This window comes from Triticum dicoccoides, chromosome 7B (assembly GCF_002162155.2).
Source record: "Triticum dicoccoides isolate Atlit2015 ecotype Zavitan chromosome 7B, WEW_v2.0, whole genome shotgun sequence".
Taxonomy (NCBI): Eukaryota; Viridiplantae; Streptophyta; class Magnoliopsida; order Poales; family Poaceae; genus Triticum; species Triticum dicoccoides.
The window spans coordinates 82,453,496-82,476,444 of record NC_041393.1 but is presented as its reverse complement, the minus strand read 5'-3'; the positions used below and the strand labels follow the sequence as shown (position 1 = coordinate 82,476,444).

The following is a 22,949-nucleotide window of genomic DNA, read 5'->3' as shown; positions in this document are numbered from 1 at the left end:
TTGCTATGTTTCTATGATCTTGAGAAAGTAGGAAGAATAAAATAGTTCATATTGATCTTATGGATAGTGATAACTTCACATATAGAAAGTATGAGGCATAAAAATTGTTGAGAGTTGATGAACGTAGTTTTGGTCATCGTTGCAATTAATAGGAAGTGATAAGGAAAGAGGGGTTCACATATAAATATATTATCTTGGACACCTTTTATAGTTGGGATCACTCATTAAGTATGACATGCTAAAAGAGTTGACATTGGACAAGGAAGACAACGTAATGGTTTATGTTTTCCGACATCCCAGTTAAAGTATATTGTCATTGACCTTCCAAACATGTTGAGCTTGCCTTTCCCCCTCATGCTAGCCAAATTCCTTGCACCAAGTAGAGATACTACTTGTGCTTCCAAATATCCTTAAACCCAGTTTTGCCATGAGAGTCCACCATACCTACCTATGGATTGAGTAAGATCCTTCAAGTAAGTTGTCATGTTGCAAGCAATAAAAATTGCTATCTAAATATGTATGACTTATTAGTGCAGAGAAAATAAGCTTTGTACAATCTTGTTGTGGAAGTAATAAAAGCGACGGACTGCATAATAAAGGTCCACATACAAGGGGCAATATAAACTGACGTTCTTTTGCATTAAGATTTTGTGCATCAACCCTAAAGGCACATGACAACCTCTGCTTCCCTCTGCGAAGAGCCTATCTTTTACTTTATGTTTTTACTTTATGCTTGAGTCAAGGTGATCCACACCTTTCCCTTTTTCATTTTATCCTTTGGCAAGCTCCTCGCGTCTGAAAGATCATGATATATATATATCCAATTGGATGTAAGTTAGCATGGGTCATTATTGTTGACATCACCTAAAGGTGAATACGTTGGGAGGCAACACAATAAGCCCCTATCTTTCTCAGTGTCCGGTTGAAACTCCATAACCATAAGTATTGCGTGAGTGTTAACAATTGTAGAAGACTACGAGATAGTTGAGTATGTGAGCTTGCTGAAAAGCTCTATTGTTGACTCTTTCTGATGTTACGATAAATTGCAATTGCTTCAATGACTGAGATTATAGTTTGTTAGTTCCCAATGAAGTTTTTGAACCATACTTGACATTGTGAATTGATTCTTACTTGAGCAAAAGAAATCATATGATAAAATCTATATATGTTGTTGTTATAAGAATAATCATGATGCCCTCATGTCCGTATTTTATTTTTATCGACACCTCTATCTCTAAACATGTGAACATATTTTTCGATTTCGGCTTCCGCTTGAGGACAAGCGAGGTCTAAGCTTGGGGGAGTTGATACGTCCATTTTGCATCATGCTTTTATATCAATATTTATTGCATTATGGGCTGTTATTACACATTATATCTCAATACTTATGGCTATTCTCTCTTATTTTACAAGGTTTACCATGAAGAGGGGGAATGCCGGCAACTGGAATTCTGGCTGGAAAAGGAGCAAATATTGGAAACCTATTTTGAACAGCTCCAAAACTCCTGAAACTCCACGAAACATCTGTTTGGAATTAATAAGAATTTTTGGGCGAAAGAAATACACCAGGGGTCCCACACCTCATCCAAGAGAGTGGGGGTGCGCTCCCCTACTGGGCGCGCCCCCTGTCTCCTGGACCCCTTGGTGGGCCCCCAGTGTCCATCTTCTGCTATATCAGAGCTTTTACCCTGGAAAAAATCGTGGGCAAGCTTACGGGATGAAACTCCGCCGCCACGAGGCGGAACCTTGGCGGAACCAATCTAGGGCTCTGGCGGAGCTGTTCTGCCGGGGACACTTCCCTTCGGGAGGGGGAAATCATCACCAACGATCCTCTGATCGGGAGGGGTTCAATCTCCATAAACATCTTCACCAGCACCATCTCCTCTCAAAACCCTAGTTCATCTCTTGTATCGAATCTTGTATCAAAACCACATATTGGTACCTGTGGGTTGCTAGTAGTGTTGATTACTCCTTGTAGTTGATGCTAATTGGTTTACTTGGTGGAAGATCATATGTTCAGATCCTTTATGCATATTATTACTCCTCTGATTATGAACATGAATATGCTTTGTGAGTAGTTACGTTTGTTCCTGAGGACATGGGTGAAGTCTTGCTATTAGTAATCATGTGAATTTGGTATTCGTTCGATATTTTGATGAGATATATGTTGTGTTTTCCTCTAGTGGTGTTATGTGAACGTCGACTACATGACACTTCACCATTATTTGGGCCTAGAGGAAGGCATGGGGAAGTAATAAGTAGATGATGGGTTGCTAGAGTGATAGAAGCTTAAACCCTAGTTTATGCGTTGCTTCGTTAGGGGCTGATTTGGATCCATATATTTAATGATGTGGTTAGGTTTACCTTAATACTTCTTTTGTAGTTGTGGATGCTTGCAATAGGGGTTAATCATAAGTGGGATGCTTGTCCAAGTAAGGGCAGTACCCAAGCACTGGTCCACCCACATATCAAATTATCAAAGTACCGAACGCGAATCATATGAACGTGATGAAAACTAGCTTGACGATAATTCCCATGTGTCCTCGGGAGCTCCTTTCTCATTATTATAAATTGTCCAGGCTTATCCTTTGCTACATAAAGGATTCGGCCACCTTGCTGCACTTTATTTACTTTATTTACTTGTTACTCGTTACTATTTATCTTATCACAAAACTATCTATTACCTATTATTTCAGTGCTTGCAGAGAAAACCTTACCAAAAACCGCTTATCATTTCCTTCTGCTCCTCGTTGGGTTCGACACTCTTACTTATCGAAAGGACTATGATAGATCCCCTACACTTGTGGGTCATCATAGGAGTAGTTGCTACCAATCTTGTTTAGTTTTATTCAGTTTTATTTTGAAGTTACTAAAATTTCATAAAATTTCAGTAAATGTTAAGGAAACTTTTGAGGGTCTCTTCTAGCCAGGGCTCTCAGGAAAAACAAGCTAAAGAGAAGGAAAAAGCCAAGTATAATCTTCCTCGCTTAGCGGAAGTACAGTCGTGTGAATGACCATGCGATGATTTCTTGAAAGAAGCTGAAATTCATGAAGATTTTTATTCTTTGATCGAGAATGCAGGCCTCCCCGGTTTCATCAATGACCGGATCGATCAGTATCTCTTACTCACCAATACTTTTGTGCAAAATTTTTATTATTATCCTAAGAAGTCACCGCCTTCAGTATCATTTCACTTATATGATGAATTCAGAGAAATGTCTTACGTAATTTTTGCGCGGTGTGTAGGATACCCTATGAGGGAGAGTTAGAGGAACCCCATCGTAAAGATGTGGATGGCTTTGTTAACACTATAACTGTAGAGGAACCAAAGAAGGGTTCCGAGGCAAAAATCTCTAGCATACATTTTCCTATTTTACGCTACTTTGCCATATTTGCTAGTAGATGCTTGATTGGTCGTGGAAATAGTGGAAACCTTAGTGTTCCTGATATTATCATTCTTCAACATGCCTTGCTTGGAGATAATAGTTTTAGTACGGGTGCTGTCGTCGCTAAACGGCTAAGCCTGAATCGTACAAAAGGCCCCATATTTGGAGGTATCTATGCTTCATGTCTTGCTAGACATTTTCAGATACCTATTAGGCACCATGAGAAAGAGGAGACAAAATTGCCTCCTCACATTTTAGATTACAGGAGCATGGTAGCCCACAAGTTTATCGTTGACAACGAAGAAAGGATGCTCTTGTATAATCTTAGATTTAATAAGAAACATAATGAGACTATTATTCTGCCTGTGCCTCTGTTGTTTGATTTGCTTGCAGAAAATTTTCTTGTCACACCGGAGGCGGTATATGCTCATCGAGCCCAAGCATCCACTCCAGAACCTGAACCTGAGTCGAAACCTGAACTGGACCCTTATCGTGCATCATCTTTCCAGTGGGACCCGGAGATGGCCAGCCAGTGGTATCCTGATTACACCTCTCAGTACACCAGGGAGAGTAGCAGCGGTTCTTGGTATTAGACCAACTTAGGCCAAAAGCCTAAGCTTGGGGGAGTACATATTTCTCACCGACTTTACATTCATGTTCACACACTAGTCGTCGGTGCTCATACTCTTTCATTGTATTATCCATATTAGTTTAAATTTCTTTTTCTAGTTTTTTTCTTGTGTGTTTGATAAACCTTAAGAAAAACCAAAAAAAATAGTTAGTGTAATTTCCATGCCTGTAGTAAAAATTAAAATGAAAACCCAAAAAGATTTCTAGTTCTTCTTCTTACTTATTGGGAGCTTTCCCGTGTAAATAGATTTATTTTCTTTTCTTTCCTTTGGGGGTCGAGAAGACCATATTAAAAATGTTTAGTGGCTCTCATATGCATGATTGTTTATTTAACTTAGAGCCCATATTATCTTGTCTTCTCTTTTGAGTTGAATGCTTGCAGATTCTAGCTTAGTCCAATGCACATGCACTTTTATTATTATACACATCGTTCGGTCGTGCAAGTGAAAGGCAATAATGATGATATATGATGGACTTATTGAGATGAGAAAAGCTAGTATGAACTCGACTTCTCTTGTTTTTGTAAATATGATGAGTTCATCATTTCTGATTCAGCTTATTATGAAGTAAACATATTTGCAATGACATTTAGAGATTATAGTTGCTTGTGCCATGCTTGATTAGCTATGAGTTATAATGGTTTACCTTGTGTGCCAATATGCTATTAGAATAATTATGATGTGGTATGATGGGATGGTATCCTCCTTTGAATGAATTGAGTGACTCGACTTGGCACATGTTCACGCATGCAGTTGAAACAAATCAACATAGCCTTCATGATATTTATGTTCATGGTGGATTATATCCTACTGATGCTCGTATTCGGTGTGAATTAATTTTAATGCATGTTTATGACTGTTGTCGCTCTCTCAGTTGGTCGCTTCCCAGTCTTTTGCTAGCCTTCACCTGTACTAAGCGGGAATACTGCTTGTGCATCCAAACTCCTCAAATCCCAAAGTTATTCCATATGAGTCCACTATACCTTCCTATATGCGGTATTTACATGTCGTTCCAAGTAAATTTGTATGTGCCAAACTCCAAACCTTCAAATGAAATTCTGTTTTGTATGCTCGAGAAGCTCATGTTTCAACTAGGGCTGCCTATATCTTCCATGCTAGGTGGGTTATTCTCAAGAGGAGTGGACTCCGCTCCTCATTCACGAGAAAGGGCCGGTAACCGGGATGCCCAGTCCCATGATCCAAAAAGATCAAAGCAAATCAAAATAATTAAACAAAACTCCCCCAGGGCTGTTGTTAGTTGGAGGCACTCGTTGTTTCGAGCAAGCCATGGATTGATGCTTGTTGGTGGATGGGGGAGTATAAACCTTTACCATTCTGCTTGGGAACTGCCTATAATGCATGTAGTATGGAAGATACAACCATCTCATAGTTGTTGCGTTGACAGCAAAAGTATGCCGCTCAAAATGTTATTCAATCTCTATTTTAAAATCGAGCTCTGGCACCTCTACAAATCCCTCCTTCCCTCTGCGAAGGGCCTATCTATTTACTTTTATGTTGAGTCATCACCCTTATTATTAAAAGCACCCGCTAGAGAGCACACTGTCATTTGCATTCATTATTATTGGTTTATATTGGGTATGACTTGACTGGATCTCTTTTACCATGAATTACAATGTTTAGTCAGTCCTTGATCTTTAAAGGTGCTCTGCATTTATGTTTTGCGGTCTCAGAAAGGGCTAGCGAGATACCATTTTATTATATCATGTTATGATTGTTTTGAGAAAATGTTGTCATCCGAGTTTTATTATTATGGCTCGCTAGCTGATTATGCTATTGATATGAGTAATTGTGAGACCTAAGTGTTATTGTGAGTATGGTTAGTTCATAATATTTGCTGAAACCTGAATGATGGCTTTGCATGTTTACAACAACAAGAGCAAATAGAGTTTGTAAAAGCTTTTTTTATCACTTTCAGTTTATCAACTAAATTGCTTGAGGACAAGCAAAGGTTTAAGCTTGGGGGAGTTGATACGTCTCCAACGTATCTACTTTTCCAAACACTTTTGCCCTTGTTTTGGACTCTAACTTGCATGATTTGAATGAAACTAACCCGGGCTGATGCTGTTTTCAGCAGAACTGCCATGATGTTGTTTTATGTGTAGAAAAGAAAAGTTCTTGGAATGTCCTGAAAATCCACTAAGGCACTTTTTGGAAAATATAAAAAATACTGGCGAAAGAATCAAGACCAGGGGGCCCACACCCTGTCCACGAGGGTGGGGGGCGCGCCCCTCCCTCTGGGCACGCCCCCTGTCTCGTGGGCCCCCTGGACCTCCACCGACCTCAACTCCAACTCCATATATTCACATTCATGGAGAAAAAAACAAAGAGAAAGTTTCATCGCGTTTTATGATACGGAGCCGCCGCCAAGCCCTAATCTCTCTCGGGAGGGCTAATCTGGAGTCCGTTCGGGGCTCCGGAGAGGGGGATTCGTCGCCGACGTCATCATCAACCATCCTCCATCACCAATTTCATGATGCTCACCGCCGTGCGTGAGTAATTCCATCGTAGGCTTGCTGGACGGTGATGGGTTGGATGAGATTTATCATGTAATCAAGTTAGTTTTGTTAGGGTTTGATCCCTAGTATCCACTATGTTCTAAGATTGTTGTTGCTATGACTTTGCTATGCTTAATGCTTGTCACTAGGGCCCGAGTGCCATGATTTCAGATCTGAACCTATTATGTTTTCATGAATATATGTGTGTTCTTGATCCTATCTTGCAAGTCTATAGTCACCTATTATGTGTTATGATCCGACAACCCCGATGTGACAATAATCGGGATACTTCTCGGTGATGACCGTAGTTTGAGGAGTTCATGTATTCACTATGTGTTAATGCTTTGTTCCGGTTCTCTATTAAAAGGAGGCCTTAATATCCCTTAGTTTCTGCTAGGACCCCGCTGCCACGGGAGGGTAGGACAAAAGATGTCATGCAAGTTCTTTTCCATAAGCACGTATGACTATTTACAGAATATATGTCTACATTACATTGATGAACTGGAGCTAGTTCTGTGTCACCCTATGTTATAGCTATTACATGAGGAATCACATCCGGCATAATTATCCATCACTGATCCATTGCCTACGATCTTTTTACATATTGTTCTTCACTTATTTACTTTTCCGTTGCTACTGTTACAATCACTACAAAACCCCAAAACATTACTTTTGCTATCTTTACTTTTATTATCATACCACTTTTGCTACTAAATACTTTGCTGCAGATACTAAGTTATGCAGGTGTGGTTGAATTGACAACTCAACTGCTAATACTCAAGAATATTTTTTGGCTCCCCTTGTGTCAAATCAATAAATTTGGATTGAATATTCTACCCTCAAAAGCTGTTGCGATCCCCTACACTTGTGGGTTATCACGCGACACTGGAGCGGGGAAGCGGCAACATGGACCGTGAAGTTTCAGGATCTCAGGGAAGTTTTCAATTCCCCAAAATTCAAAGGGAACTTGGGGCCAAGTTTACATGATCCTCTAAAATTAATCTGGGTCAGGATCTGTTAGAGACGTTTTTTTCCCAAATTCTCTACTATTAAAGGGGATCGAACGTCGTGATGTCCTCCCCTCGTGGTTTGACAGCCATCGACGGAAAAAATTCCAGCCTCGCGCGAGCAAGGGGCACGATCCCACCAGCCTAAAAAGTTACTAGCCGGGCCCACTTACGAGATCCATTGCCAACTCAGCCCACGAATGAGATCCATCGTTTTCATACAACCACGTCCTTCCCCCACGATCCATCCCCAATCACCTCGCACAAGAATCACCCGATTTTTGTTTTACAGTACGTCCCACTTCCAACCCGGCTTACAAGGGGGAAAAACCCTACCAATGCACGCACGTCTCCATTGCGATCCCGAACTGCCGCTGGACCAGACATATGCGCGCCTCTACACATGCACAATCGGCTAGGGCTTCTCCCATCGTGAACTACTGTATTTCCTAATGACCTAACTTCCTTCTTCCTTGTTGTGCTCGGCATCGTGATGGCCGCCATGTGCATCGTTTCAATTGTGTTCCTCCGCGAGGAGCGCGTCACTCGCGGATACGCGGGGTTCACGCCTATGCTCGGGCCATTGTGCTCTACCTCGTGGCCTCTGAACTCACCAGCAATGGTCGCGGCGGCATGATCCTTTCTACCGCCTTCGTCGAGATGCTCCTGGTGGTCCTCTATGAAGCCCTGGCAGGGTCGATCGTCAATCCAGGTAGGTTTTTCTCTCATCTCTTGTTTTTGTTCTCTCTATCTCTAGTCTACAAGGGCGTGCTATGGCTGCGGGTACAGTCACCTGCCATAAGCGGCTTAGCGCGTCACGATGATATGTGGGCTCATGGGACTCCCTTCCTACAGGCCATCATGCTAGCTACATCAATCCCGGAGCAGGACCGGTCGTCTCGGCTTCACAGAGAATCGCAGGCGAGGGCGACGGTGACGGCCGCCAGCTGCTCATGGGGCTAGAGGAGGGCGTGGCTGGGGCACATGGTCGATGCTTGGGACAGCTGCAGAGCGGCGTGCGCACGAGTGCAGGGCAGACAGTAGCCAGGGTGGTGGGAGAGGACCCAAGACACGTTGTGTTCATGTAATGCTCGTCTCTCCCTTCTGTTCATCCTCTATAAATATGCTTTCCTCTTGTATCCTCTAGCTCTGACTATGCCTTCCTCTTGCATCATGTAGCTCTAAGAACGACTTGTGCAGAGAAAGATGAAAAATCTAGGGGAAGATTTTGGTGAGGAAGAAGAACAAGATAATTTATTTCTGGTCAACAAAACAAGTTTGTTCCTACACTTTGAAGTTGTGATTTGTGCTTATTCACTAACATTGAGAGTATTAATCGGTATAACATGGTCTGATCAAGAGAAGGGAATACTTTTCTACGGGTTATTTTATCAATGATAATGATAAGAAATCATAATGGAATATTAATATAAGATCATAGTACGTACTTTCTTTGCTTGATATATGTATATTAAATCTCTATATGTATATGCTCATGCCATCAAAAGTCTTTATTTCCTAGAGATAGAATAGATACATTATCACATGTTTTATATGTTCGCTTCAAACTGAAGATTCCAATATTTATTTAGCAATCTTTTGCAGGTTTTGAGGTTGCTCCATTCCATATTGTTGAGCTTCGTAAACCTTTTGAACGAGTTTGACTCTTAGTGCTCTTAGATAAGTGGCAACATTCATAACATAGTTATACATGAGTTTATCATCATAATTTCGTTTTCTAATCTTTCGCAGGTGCAACAAAACATATATGATATGCTACTAAGCTTTCATAATGGACTGTCAATGCTACTTATTGTAGATATGCTGCTACGCTCTTAAGCTTTCATATTAGAATTTTAACATTTCTTAAGCACTTCCCTTTACTCCTAGACTTCTAGGTATTATGATCAGGGTCAGGTTTCACTAATTAACTGATGGGCTTGTGCAAATATTTTGAGATCAACTGAAAAGAAAATTAAACTTCTTGATTTCCCAATTTAGCGAACCAGATCAAAGAGTTGTGTAGCCATTAGGTGGACAGCTTCACACTGGCGTAAGTATTCATGACACTGTAATATAACACTTCTTTGCCTTCTACTTATATTTGTTACTATAAAGGAGACTGCATCTATCTTGGTGTGTCATTGTTTTTTTTAAGAAGGTGTGTCATTGTTATATTGTTTAAATTGTAACCAAGCATATGTAAAATTTGGTATATGGTTCTGTTGGTCAAAAGTCATTATTCATCCCCCGCAAAAAAAAAGTCATTATTCATGTTTCAAGGGGAGGCCATACACCTTTAAGTATTGAAGCTGGGAAGACATGTAGCTGACTTTTGCTTTAGGTACTCCCTCCACGAAATATAATGCCCCTGGCTTTGCTGTGCGACCTTGATTGTTTTTATATACAAAAGTACATGGGTTGGACATGTATAAATTGTATTGAATTATTTTCTTGCAAAACAATTTTATTTCATATATGTTTATACTAATTTTGTAGATGTACAATAAGTGATAATAATTGTTAAAGTTGTGCGATGAAAACATGAAAAAGTAGAAAGGAGGGAGTACTATTTACTGGCGTCATTTAATATCTACTTATTTTGTTTCAAATAAAGTTCCAAATTTAGACTAATTTTTTGTTCTCGCGTCATGCACACGCCTCTAATCTTAATGATGTTGGCTGATATACCTAGACTGTACATAGGATCCTAATTATCTACACTGCCAACTACACCAGGTGACAACTTGCTTCAATAAAGCTTTGTCTGTGACACAAAGAAAATGGTGTGACACGGACAAGGAGACGAATTGTCAAAGTAATAAAGTTTTCACTTAAGCTTCGGATACAATTTTAGTCATTGAAAGTTGTCATTCAATTTTTGTTTCATAAAGAACTTCTATGATACGCCCAAAGAAATAATGTATTTGCTATAACCAAACTGATCAGATTATCTTATACTCCAAAGTAAGCACATCAAACATTGAATAGTGCAATGATTTGATCGGTAACATCATTATTTTCTGATATCTCCCGTGGCAACGCACGGGCATACGACTAGTTTCCTCTAAACGGTATATTTTTTCAGATAGAAGATCGTCGGAACTGCTTTAAGAACATCTCAAATAGCACCCTTAAGAAACTTCCAATATAACCGACTTTACGGGATGACCCTACAATTTAGGGGAAGTTGCCTGAGATCTCCTTACCGTAAACTTCTTCAAAAAATATATTTTTATTTTCAATTAAACAAAAAAGATAATGGTCTAGGACCCTCCCATCAGTGACACGTGTAACGCCCGACAAGGGGCGTCGTAGTGACCGTCGGCGCAAGGCGGCGTGGGCGCGACCATCGACGAGGGGCAATGCGGGCGTGGCGGTGGGGGGTGGCGTCGTTCTAGCGAGGTTTCAATTGGGCCCCAGTGTTCCGGCGGGGCACGTGGTGAAGTTTCCCCGCGGTTTCTAGCCTGCCAAAATTATACCGGAAGATCATCTTCCCATAGACATGAGGGATGGTAGGACCTAGTTTACAGGATCCCCTAAAGTTTGACAAGTCTATGGTACCATGACCCTTACGCCGCCAACTCCTATTTGGCGCCTCAGCACCGGTTAGAGCCTAACCCACAAACTGGCGCACCCCCCCTTCCTTTGACTCCCCGAACCTTCAAAAAAGGTGCGCGAAGTAAGATTCGAATTCATGATTTTTTTTCAATGATGAACTTTGTAAAATTCAAATTCACAAAAACAATTAAACTCGTGAAAGTTTTAAAAATACATGAACATTTTAAAATTCATGAATTTATTTAACTTTGAAGTCATGAACAATTTTTGAATTTGTTAAGTTTTTTCAAGTGATTTTGTAAAATTCATGAACTTTTTAAATTTTTAATTCATGAAGAATTTTCAAATTATGGAAAAAAGCCATGAACTTTTTTTAAATTCACGAATATTTTTAAATTCGAATATGTGAACAATTCTCAATTCATGATATTTTTCTAAATTCATGAACCTTTTCAAATTCACCAAGATAATTCAAATTCATGAACTTTTTCAGATCCACAAATTCGTAACCATTTATTCTAATCCCCAAACTTTTTCAAATTCTTGAAGTTTTCCTAGTGTATAAATTCGTGAACATTTATTCCAATCCGTGAACTTTTTTCAAATTCATGAACTTTTGTAATATCTAATGATACAGGAACATTTTTTTTAAATGTGTGAACTTTTTAAAATTTATGAATTATTTTCAAGTCTGAAAACTTTTTAAATTTCACGTTTTAAAAAAATTCTATGAAAGACCGGCTGTTGTTTCCTACTAGCAGATTTTTGTGATCTGGACATTTCTATTTTATATTTCTTTACGGCGCTTAAAGCTCTGACGTGGAGCTCCCCATACCGCCTTACCAGATTTTTTAAAAAATCTAGGAATATCGCCTTATCAGTTTTTTCTTTTTGAGCGATACCGCCCTACCAGGTAGTATGAGGGTGACAGTTGCATCATTCTAGGCCCTAGGAGACCAACAACATTCACGGCCACGGCTTCTACTGGGCCGCAAGTTTCGGCCCGCTCTCCCGCGGTATATACCGAAACCGCGATCGCGCTCTCCAGGTCCATCCAGCGCCCCTCCCTCCCTCCTGCCCCCAAGCGAAATCTGAAAAGCCCTAGCTAGCACCTCCTCCCCCCGATCCGCCGCCGCCATGGCCGCTCCCGCCGTCGCCGCCGCGCCGTCGGCCCGCAAGGGCGAGACCTACACCGACACCAAGCGCCGCGACGACGTCCGCGGCGCCAACATCGCGGCCGCGCGCGCGGTCGCCGACGCGGTCCGCACCTCCCTCGGGCCCCGGGGCATGGACAAGATGATCTCCTCCGGCGACCAGGAGGTCATCATCACCAACGACGGCGCCACCATCCTCTCGCGCATGTCCCTCCTCCAGCCCGCCGCGCGCATGCTCGCCGAGCTCTCCCGCTCCCAGGACGCGGCGGCCGGCGACGGCACCACCACCGTCGTCGTCATCGCCGGGGCCCTGCTCCGCCGCGCGCAGTCGCTCCTCGCGGCCGGCGCCCACCCCACCGCCGCCGCCGACTCCCTCCACCGCCTCGCGGCCCGCGCCGTCCAGGTCCTCGAGGGCATGGCCATCCCCATCGAGCTCACCGACCGGGACTCCCTTGTCAAATCTGCCTCCACCGCGCTCAACTCCAAGGTCGTCTCCCAGTACTCCGGCCTCCTCGCCCCGCTCGCTGTTGACGCCGCCCTCTCCGTGGTCGATCCCGCCCACCCGGAGCTTCTTGATCTCCGTGACATCCGCATCATAAAGAAGCTCGGCGGCACCGTCGATGACACCGAGCTTGTCCGCGGCCTTATCTTTGACAAGAAGGCCAGCCATGCTGCCGGAGGGCCATCTAGGATCGAGAATGCCAAGATCGCTGTCATCCAGTTTCAGATCTCACCGCCCAAGACTGACATTGAGCAGAGCGTCATCGTGTCAGACTATGCGCAGATGGACCGCATCCTCCGTGAGGAGCGCAATTACATCCTAGGGATGGTTAAGAAGATCAAGGCGTCTGGATGCAATGTCCTCCTCATCCAGAAGAGCATCTTGCGTGATGCGGTGACCGAGTTGTCGCTGCACTATCTCGCAAAGGCCAAGATTCTGGTGGTCAAGGATGTAGAGAGGGACGAGATTGAGTTTATCACCAAGACTCTCAACTGCCTGCCAATTGCCAACATTGAGCATTTCCGTGAGGATAAACTTGGGTATGCTGATGTTGTCGAGGAGGTGTCTGCCGGAGATGGCAAGATTGTCAAGATCACTGGCATCAGGGACATGGGGAGGACTGCAACTGTGCTTGTCCGTGGGTCCAACCAGTTGGTTATTGATGAAGCTGATCGCAGTATCCACGATGCCCTATGTGTCATCAGGTAATGTGACTTCCACTGAAACAATCTTCTGTGTGTTATATGCTTGAAAGTTTCTTGATTGTAGGCCTGCCTTTCTAGGTCGTTTTAATGTGCTGATTTGGGTGAAATATTAATATTCTTAACCATCTCTAGATTTAAGTTACTTTACATCATTTAACTCAAATCTGTCTATCTATGTGTAGCAGTTATTAGTTACAGCCCATTAAGACCATAGGATCATACTCCTAATTTTCTATTGGAGCTGTTCATTGCAGTAAAAACAACGAACATATGTTCTGCTATAATCTGTTTCTTTACGTGTTGAAAACAACATTGGTTCATTAGTTTAATCTCAAGCAATTACAGGATCCTTGCATTCTTGTAGGTTGGATTGCAATCCTCATGCTTCAAGTAAATGCCAATTATCTGCATGTTGCTTGCACATATACTGTCATGTTATCTTTCTGCCATGATCATCATGGTCTCCTGTTACGCTCATGCTATTTGGGTGATTGCTCAATCATCCCGTCATGTGGTGCTTTGCATGGGCAGTACACTTGTCTTAAGATACTGCAGCAGTAAGTGAGGATAAATAATATGGCTGTTAACATAATAGCAGATCAATTATGTTGATTCATTTGTCATTTGCTAAGTTGGAATGCAAGATGAATTAGGAAGCTGCATTTGTCATTTGCTAAGTTGCACGTCATGTCTGTTCATGGTTACAATGACCCTTTGTCATGTATGCTTGTGTGTCTGAACATTTGGTACTTTGTGTGGACAATAAATAGATTTGTCAAATTAAATTTCATTAGAGTAAGTGACAAGGGTGCTGTGTGTGGAAGCTACCTTTGAGCTTGTTGGAGATGATTTAGGGTTAGCCTCGGTACCTACCTGCTTCATGAGCACAGTGAAGGCGACTCTGTCTCTCACCCTTCACCCCAGTCCTCTGTATTTTAGCGCTTGAATCTGATGGCTATATCACAATGGACTAAGTGCTGCAGTAGGGCACTAGAGTGGCTAGGCAGCAACTTTTAAGTTCTAATCTTGTTAAACATAGTAGTTGTTAGTATCTGTGCATGCATGTTGGCAGGTTATATGTTTCTAGTTTCAGCAAGATGGCAAGTATAATGTAAGCTGGCTAGTAATATTAGCTAGCGCTTGGTCAGCTAATTGTACAAGCGTGAGCTGCATATAAGTCAGATGCCAAAGTCAATTTGGCTAGTCACGTGAAGTAATACTTAGCTGTTTGAGAGTGAGCTGTAGGTGTAGGTTTGTTTGTAATCCTATAAAAGCAGCCGTGTCCTAGTTGTAGTGTATAAGGGCATGTACAATGGTTCTATCTTAAGAGTGCCACGTAGGATAAATGATGAGGTGGAGGAGAGAGAAATCGTAAGAGAAGACAAGGGATGATCTCTTAGCACAATTTGTCTCACCATGTTTCTAGGAACAACTAATTATTGAAGATAAGGCTAAGAAATGACCCATTGTAGACATGTTTTTTTGTCATCTCTAATTTACATGCAAGACTTAAGATAAGACTATCTTATCAACCATTGTACGTGCCCTAAGCTTCATACCACTAGTTTTGTGCATGTGTACAAGAGAAACCAGTGCAGTGACGAAGGGGTGTGTGTGTGTGTGCAACTGTGCATTGCATCCTTTGAAAAGGAAATCCTGTTGAGAGCTAGTAGCTAGCTCCAACACCTTTTACTGCCTTAATGCTTGTGATTTTCAACACTTACACAGTAGTAGGCTTTAGTGTAATCGGTGCATGACAATTTGTGGATGCACACATCAGATCCTATGAAATTGATAATATTTTCTGAGCAAACTATTTATGTCTCTAATTTGAGTGACTGCTCATTTTAAGGAAACTCATGTGCGAACTCTAGATGTGAGAAATATGGATATGTTGGGCTGGTAGGATTAACCTTACAACTTATGTTGATTCATAATAATAGATGGTTGCTTCTGAATTTTACTTAAGAAACAACTGCTTGGATGTCTTGTTTGCCCAAATATGGGGGGCCTGGCCTTCTGGTCTGTATGGCCTTGTGTTCATAAGTATAATGACAATTAAAATAAGTGTATATGCCTTGCACATAAGTAGACATGTATCCCAATGAAATGACCATCCTTGCTCATGGTGTATTTCAAGATTGTGCATCTCAAAATATAGTATGTTTTTGTAGTCTGGTTTAGCCTACAAAAATGTCTTATATTTTGAGACGGGGGTGGTAGTATTTATGGTGTTGCATCTTAGCCTAAAATTTGTTGTTTCTTAAGTGTTTTGATCCTGTTCATGCTTATTTTTCTGAAGGTGCTTGGTGAACAAGAGGTTTTTAATTGCTGGTGGCGGTGCTCCTGAAATAGAAATGTCAATGCAACTGGCTGCCTGGTCAAAGGAGCTCCACGGGATGGAGAGTTACTGCATCAAGGAGTTTGCTGATGCACTTGAGGTCATCCCTTACACACTGGCTGAGAATGCAGGGCTCAACCCAATCGCCATTGTCACCGAGCTAAGGAACCGTCATGCCAAGGGTGAGAAGAACACGGGCATCAACGTGAGGAAAGGCCAGATCACAAACATCCTGGAGGAGAATGTGGTGCAGCCGTTGCTTGTGAGCACGAGCGCCATCTCGCTGGCTTGCGAGTGCGTTAGAATGATCTTGAAGATTGATGATATAGTCACTGTAAGGTAAAGCCCGTAGGGCTGATGATCCTTTTTAGGGCTGTATTTTTCTGTGTGGGGGTGATGACCACTTTGGCCTGTCTGTGTGGGGTGCACTGAGTTACTTTTATTTGTGAACGTGGCTCTTTGATGTGTTGTGATTTTGTGGCTTTGGTGTTTTGCTCTAGATATTGGTATGTTGTATCAGTAAAAAGCATCCAACATCCTCCAGCAACAATATGCACAATTAACTCTAAAGCAAAGCATTGGTGCGGATTAAATCTAGTAGGATTTGTTTCTCGCGTCAAATGCCTCTGAGATGTTTGATTGATGGAATGCCTGCCGGGGCCTCTTGTCAACTTCGTGGGCTGTTTGGGATCGATTCATGTCGAGTCAGTTCTGTGCAGAAATCTGATGATTTCTTGCAGTCACACGGTATAATGCTGAAGGGAAGCACAGTGTATGGGTCCAACAGCAACAGGGACGCATGGTTACAATCACCTGGCAACGACTGGAGGGTGTTGAAGCGCGCGCCGCATGATCCCAATGGCGTTCGAGGTGGCCCAAGGAACAACCGCCTACGCCCGTCTCAAATAAAATCGTTTTCCTATGTTTATCCAAACTTCCTTGAGTATTTGTCATTTCTATGTTCAATACGTACAGTTGAATTTGAATTGTGATGTTTGACATCATGGATTTGTTATATGGCTGAATTTTGTGCATAGTGCCGCGGATGGTCTTATCATGTGAAGATGAACTAAGATTCCAAAACTGAAACTCAGCAGGAGCTCTTCTGAAAAGTTTGAGAAAACAATCTTAAATCCATGTTTTTCTACCCACGACTAGCTAGTTGAGCGGGTTTGGGCATTCTCAAAAGAAAAAGTTGAGCTGGTTTGGGCACTGAACACAAACACAAACACAAACACAAAGAAGTGGATGCCCATATCCATATGCAAATTTACCCTCCTTAGTCCTGAGTTATTAGACTACCTATAAGCCAACAACAACAAAATTCAACAGGTGTGGAATTGCCCTGAGCTTATTGAGCCGTATATAGGCAAGTACTCGATTTGTATAGTTACAACACATCTTTATTGTAGATGTGGCATATGACATTAGTTACTTCTTATAAATATAGTCTTCACAAAAGAAGATGCAAATATATTAATTATAATATTTATCATGGAATCGGGAAAACCCAGTCTTTGAAAATACATGAAACTATCAAATACAACCACAAGAATCGGGAAAATCCCAGTCTTTGAAATACATGAAACTATCAAATACAATCAGAAAGTTGTCATCATGGATACAAAGATCTACACAAATACATAAAGCCTAGCTACCTAGGCTTGATTTACAAACTCCCTCAAGGGTTTTTCTAACTGTTTCATAACAGCCTCCCATCCTGCATGGGTCGGGTGCATGTCATCCCAATAGAAAAATCTATTTGAATTGTCGCACACAGTGTACAAAAGCTCTGTGGATGACTCGCCTTGCTGTCCACAGTAACCACCCGAATCCAAACTCTCGCAACACGGCGATAGTTTGCGCTTGAATTGTTTAGACAGCTCTGAGCCTTTACCTACATTAATGCACATGAAATTAAGAATGTTCAGATAAAGTAGTTCAAGTACACAATCAAACCCCCATCAAATTAGATTAAGATAATTCTAAAACAATGAGACGGTTTTGAATGCATGTAGATACATACCTGCCCCATGATCCACAATATTGGTAAAGGCGGTGTACACGTCCACGATGTAGACATTCTTCTTTGATGTCATAACTTGTTTCAGATTATCGTTGTGGATTGATGCACCCAAGTTTTCAAAAATATCACACGTGGTGTAGTTGTTGATTCGGGTGTGTGATGGCGTGCAACCGATAGGGTGCAAGTTATTGACAAGAACCTTTGTCACCCCGAGCTTCAACAATTGATCCACATTAGCCGCAATCTCTTTTGTCACCTTCCCAATATAAGCATTAATCTACATCGCATACATGAAGATCATAAGCTAGTAAGATGCACAAACAAATTAATTGTTCAAATTAGTGTACGCATATATACATTGTGCGTTGATATGATACTCACATCGTTGGGGCTACTTAGGCCACTGACGCCGGTGCCTGCATAGTCGTTGGCAGAGAAAGCCATGAGCGCTACGGAGTGACTCAGTTGTTTCTCCGTGATGGTCCCGTCCTTGACCATCTTCCTGAAGGTGTCGACCTGTTTGGCGAGGGCAGGGACCTCGTGCGATGTACTGTGCAACACACCTGCACCACCGGTAGCAAAGGTCATGCCAGACGGGTCGCATGTTTTCTTGGCCGTGAGGGCATGCGCCGGAGGGGCTTCCTCCAACCCCAACATGGTTGCTGCAAGTTATTAGTGAAGCAACGAGCACGATAGGGTTAATTACGATGCACCAGGGATTACATGGTACTTCTTTTTTTATGATAATATAACACAACACTTACCGATGAAATCCGACTGGATTTTATAGTTTGAGAAGCGGCCGGACGGAGTATTCGGCCGCGGAAACCCGTCGGCATCGACGTAGTTGGAGCCGTAGGGGTAGGCCCATTGCCGCGACATCTGGGTGACGGGGCCGGTCGGAGGGAGGTTCCCGTTGTCGGCGAGGTCATCCCCGAAGACAAAGAAGGTGGCGCTGGACGACTTCTTCTCATGACCGCCGGTAGGCGCAGGCCGGGCCTCCACGCCATTGGGATTCAGAACGAGGATGAGGACGAGGACGAGGACGAGGACGGCCGGAAGAAGCTTCATCGATCCCGGCTACTACTGCTGGCCAACTCTTTCGCCAACGAAAAACCGGGAACTAAACGTAAAGCGCTTGTCTGCGATGCTCGTACACCATGGCCTGGCCCTCTCTTCAATTTATATAGTATGCTCGTACACCACGACCGGCAAAGCAAGTTGAAGTCGGGCTTGCGGCCACGACCGGAGTCGGACACGGATTGACGGATACGACTCATGGACGGTACGTCGTTCAATGGCCAAGCCCAGCAGGCAGCAGCTGCTCGTCTCGCGAGGCCTGCGCATCCTCTGCATGCCCTCTTCCCCTCCTCCGGCCACGACCTCCTCCACCCCGCCGTCAGCTCGTCGGCCGCGCTGCCGGTTGTCCTCGCTCCTCCCCCGGGTCGTTGCCATGGGGTTCTCTCCGGTTTTCAGTTAACCTCCACCCCAGTTGGAGCCGTCGGCGCGTTACCTTCTGCTCTGTCTCTGAGCCTGCCCTTGTAGCAGCTCAACGTTGGCGGTTGTCACCTTCTCAGTAACAGTTGCATAGGGGAGGGCTCTTCAAAACCGCAGCTCATACTATATGCTCTAAGCCTCTAACTATATAGTAGAACATAAGTACCAGTCATACTTGAATAGAAAGATGCTCATGCATGCTCATAAGAAGCTGTGTTTCTCATGAGGACTTGTTGGTACTAATAAGCATAATTGTCCTCTTACAAAGTAGAACCAAGTGACTACCAAATTAAAAATTGGTACATTTTGAATTTAGATCACAAGAACATAATTGTGGGAACTGCCTTGAAATGGTGTACAAGTCAACAGACTGAGTTCCTCTTACAATTTCCTCATCTTCCATATATATGTTCGGGAAATGCTAGAATAAGTTCTGAGACTGAATAAGTATGAAACTGAACATGTAGTGCGTGAGAGGCTGTGCTAGTCTTCATTAGTTCTGGGCTTCAACAGGACCTGATGCTGAGCTCCCTGATGAAGCGGACGAGCCGCTCCAACTCGGACGACGACGACGACCCCAGCTCCGCGACATTCAGCCTCAACTGCTGCGCCATAGCTTGGGCCACCCCTCTGATCTCGTCGGACACCATGGTCCATGGCCTCCCTCACCGTCCTCTCAACGACGCCTCTGTCGCAGACGTCCTTCATGTCCAGCCCCGTCCTCCACACGGCGCCCACGAAGCGGCTGTTGATCTGCTGCTCGGAGAAGAAGGGCCAGCACACCATCGGCACGCCTTCCATGGCGCACTCCAGATTCGAGTTCCATCCGGCGTGTGTCAGGAAGCAGCCCACCGCCTGGTGCTGCAGCACGTCCCGCTGAGGAGCCCACTCGACAACGCGTGCCTTGCCGCCCTCCACTGCCCCGATGGCTTCTCGGAGGAGCGTGGAGCTGGTCATCTGGACCATGTCCGGCCGGAGCGCCCAGAGGAAGGCGTACCCAGTAGCTACCAGGCCGGAGAGGAACTCGGTGAACTGCTCGTGTGTGATCACCGCGCGGCTCCCCAGGCTCACGTACACGACGGACCGGTCCTCGTGGCCATCTAGCCACGCCATGCACCCGTCATCCTCCTGCCACAGGCTTGCGCTTGCGGCGAACCTCGACCTGGCGTGCAGTGGGCCTATGGCGATCGCTTGTGCGCGACGCAATGTGAGCGAGCGCTGGTTGCTCCATGGACGCGGCGGTGTTGAGTATGAGTGCACATGCCTTGCTGGAACGAGCGGTGACCTCGGCGAGCTTGAGCATCCAGGGGTCTTGTGGCCTTGTTCAGCGTAGTAGAGTCCCCGAGGAAGATCTCGGCGCCGGAGGAAGCCCTCCATCCCTGGAACGCCGCACACCGGGTCGTCCGCAGGGAAGGGGCTCTCGCCGAGCTTGGGCATGTACAGGAGCGCCAGGTAGCTGCAGGCGCCGTGCATGGCGAAGGCGAGCGCCGGGATGCCGAGCTCCTCAGCGATGTCAATGGTGAACTGCATGGTGCCATCGGCAACAACGCATGTCACCGGGGCGTCGGCAGACAAGAGCAGAGAACGGTACGTAGCGCTGCTAGTCGTGCACATGGACTCCAAGAGCTCCAAGAAGCTGCGAGGGTGGTCGTCAGGGAGGCCGTCGGGGATAGAAAGCAAGCGTAGGCGAGGCGGCAGAGGTGCCTGGGCAAGGCGGCGGAGGTTGTGCTCGGTGTGGAGGAAAGTGACTTGGACGCCGGCATCGACGAGAGCGGTGGCGAAATGGAGCATGGGGTTGATGTGTCCCTGCCTTGGTCATGGGAACACGAGAACGTGCACCGCGGCATCCATCACTCCGGCGAACGGCAGATCGCCCAACTCGCAGATTTGATGGCAGCTCAGGCCGGCGTTGCTCAGAGTTCCATAGGCCTGATGAAGGAGGAAGAAACCATTGGCAATAAGAACACTCCAAATTAGAAATGGCCTCCAGTAGCATCTTTCCAGTTAGCTGTATTTGCCTTGGTACCACACAGACACACACGGTTGGTCCTACTTGCACTATTTAAGGTACCGTGTGGTAGACACACTATTTGGACTATGACTCTGTACTGTGACTCTGTACATGTGATCGGAATTATTTTGCCATCTTCTCCTTTATCATCGTTCTTCTCAACTGATCCAGGTGACATATACTCCCTCTGTTCCTAAATACTATAAGGCCTTTTAGAGATTTCCATATGGGCTACATACAGATGTATATAGATGTATTTTAAAGTGTAGATTCACCCATTTTGCTCCGTATGTAGTCCATACTGGAATCTCTAAAAGACTTATAATTAGGAATGGAGGGAGTAATTTATACGTACCCACTCTTTGGCGTTCCAAACACGTTTTGCACTTAGCGAGTGGTGACAAGCTGAGTTCTTATCCAGGTGGGATGGCAGCTTTGCGTTGGTTGCTATGGCTACGTACAAATGATTTCGTGTTTAATAATGTGATCTGTTGCAATCCATCACAGTATGAAATAGCTAAAACTAACCAGATTCAAATGCACTCCGGCTACATAAGTTGGAGCACTAACCTTTAATAGATTATAAGCCAATAACAAAACAAATGGTAAAGAAGCAAGAGCGTGCATGTGATTTTAAGTTATGCTTGTTCAGTTGTTCTTAGAGCTGCTAATTGCTTAGCTTCTTTAGTTCCAGGTGGAACAAATAAATGGACAATATGAGATTTCCTGGACTACTCCATGTTCATTAGCTAATATTGTTTGCAACCATTCCTTCAGTTCTTTGGAGATGAAACCAGATTATAATCAATATGAAACATATATATGAACACATCAGTACCCCAACTAACCTGATAATCCCTGAGAGCGACTAAAACAAATGACGGACCCTCATGGCGGTGACCCCTTGATGCCTTCTTTGCCAGCAGCATACTTATTGATTGAACTTGGATGGTCATGTAAATCATGACCTTGGAACAGCAGACGTCCAGCCTCTTGGAATCAGAGTGCCGTGACCATGACCCTGAAGGAGAATTCAGTAAGTCCAAGTTTAAAATCCTCACTGAACATTCAGTACAGTTTAATCATGGGACCCTACAAGATGTAAATGATACAGAAAGCCCAGGAACACCCCAGGCGCAAAGGAAACTTAGAGAGCAGCCTGACTGAAGAAACCATTGAGAAAGAATATGAGAAGTTTCATGTCATCACAGTGACACATACAGAGCACCCAGAGCTTGGCCAGACTTGCAAGGTTTGAAGCGATGGCACCAAAGTTTTCTCACTCACCAATTCCTGAAGGGAAGTCTCGAGCAAGTAAGTGTTAATACTTAATAGCAGTAGAGAGTCATCGTGACTAGAAGAGGGCAGCTAATGAACTTAGTATACGGAGATTCAGAATAGAGATGCATCAGGTTGAAGCAATGTTTCCCTCAAAATACAAATATACTTTCTGAATTTGTAGAAGCACTTTTGAAATTTTGGACAGAGTTTATAAATCTTCAAATAATCTTTGCACATGTGTGCTTGAAAAATGGACAATTCATCTAAACAGTAAATTTACTTTGCAAAAGAAATTATTTCAGAGAATCATGGGAGCAGCTAAAATTTGCAAACA

At 43.8% G+C, this 22,949-nt stretch overlaps 3 protein-coding genes and 1 pseudogene across 3 annotated transcripts; 1 reads left to right on the top strand and 3 right to left on the bottom strand.

Moving 5' to 3' along the window:
- The first annotated feature begins 12,165 nt into the window (after positions 1 to 12,165).
- On the top strand, positions 12,166 to 16,397 carry LOC119341889 (T-complex protein 1 subunit delta-like). Its single transcript, XM_037613738.1, has 2 exons — positions 12,166 to 13,459; positions 15,762 to 16,397. Exons 1-2 carry the CDS (start codon positions 12,237 to 12,239, stop codon positions 16,141 to 16,143), a joined length of 1,605 nt encoding a protein of 534 aa, XP_037469635.1. The 5' UTR covers positions 12,166 to 12,236; the 3' UTR covers positions 16,144 to 16,397.
- Positions 16,398 to 17,458: 1,061 nt separating this feature from the next.
- On the bottom strand, positions 17,459 to 18,897 carry LOC119336638 (GDSL esterase/lipase At5g03600-like). The gene is made up of 4 exons (XM_037608691.1): positions 18,591 to 18,897; positions 18,208 to 18,488; positions 17,827 to 18,103; positions 17,459 to 17,697 (listed from the first exon to the last, which is right to left on the bottom strand). Exons 1-4 carry the CDS (start codon positions 18,895 to 18,897, stop codon positions 17,459 to 17,461), a joined length of 1,104 nt encoding a protein of 367 aa, XP_037464588.1.
- A 659-nt stretch (positions 18,898 to 19,556) lies between these two features.
- LOC119341341 (myricetin 3-O-rhamnoside 1,2-glucosyltransferase UGT709G2-like) lies at positions 19,557 to 22,877 on the bottom strand. Its single transcript, XM_037613221.1, has 3 exons — positions 22,556 to 22,877; positions 22,183 to 22,355; positions 19,557 to 21,252 (listed from the first exon to the last, which is right to left on the bottom strand). The coding sequence occupies exon 3, from the start codon at positions 21,112 to 21,114 to the stop codon at positions 19,807 to 19,809; it is 1,308 nt and encodes a 435-aa protein (XP_037469118.1). The 5' UTR covers positions 21,115 to 21,252; positions 22,183 to 22,355; positions 22,556 to 22,877; the 3' UTR covers positions 19,557 to 19,806.
- Positions 22,334 to 22,949, bottom strand: part of LOC119338661 — a 3,821-nt pseudogene continuing 3,205 nt past the window's right edge.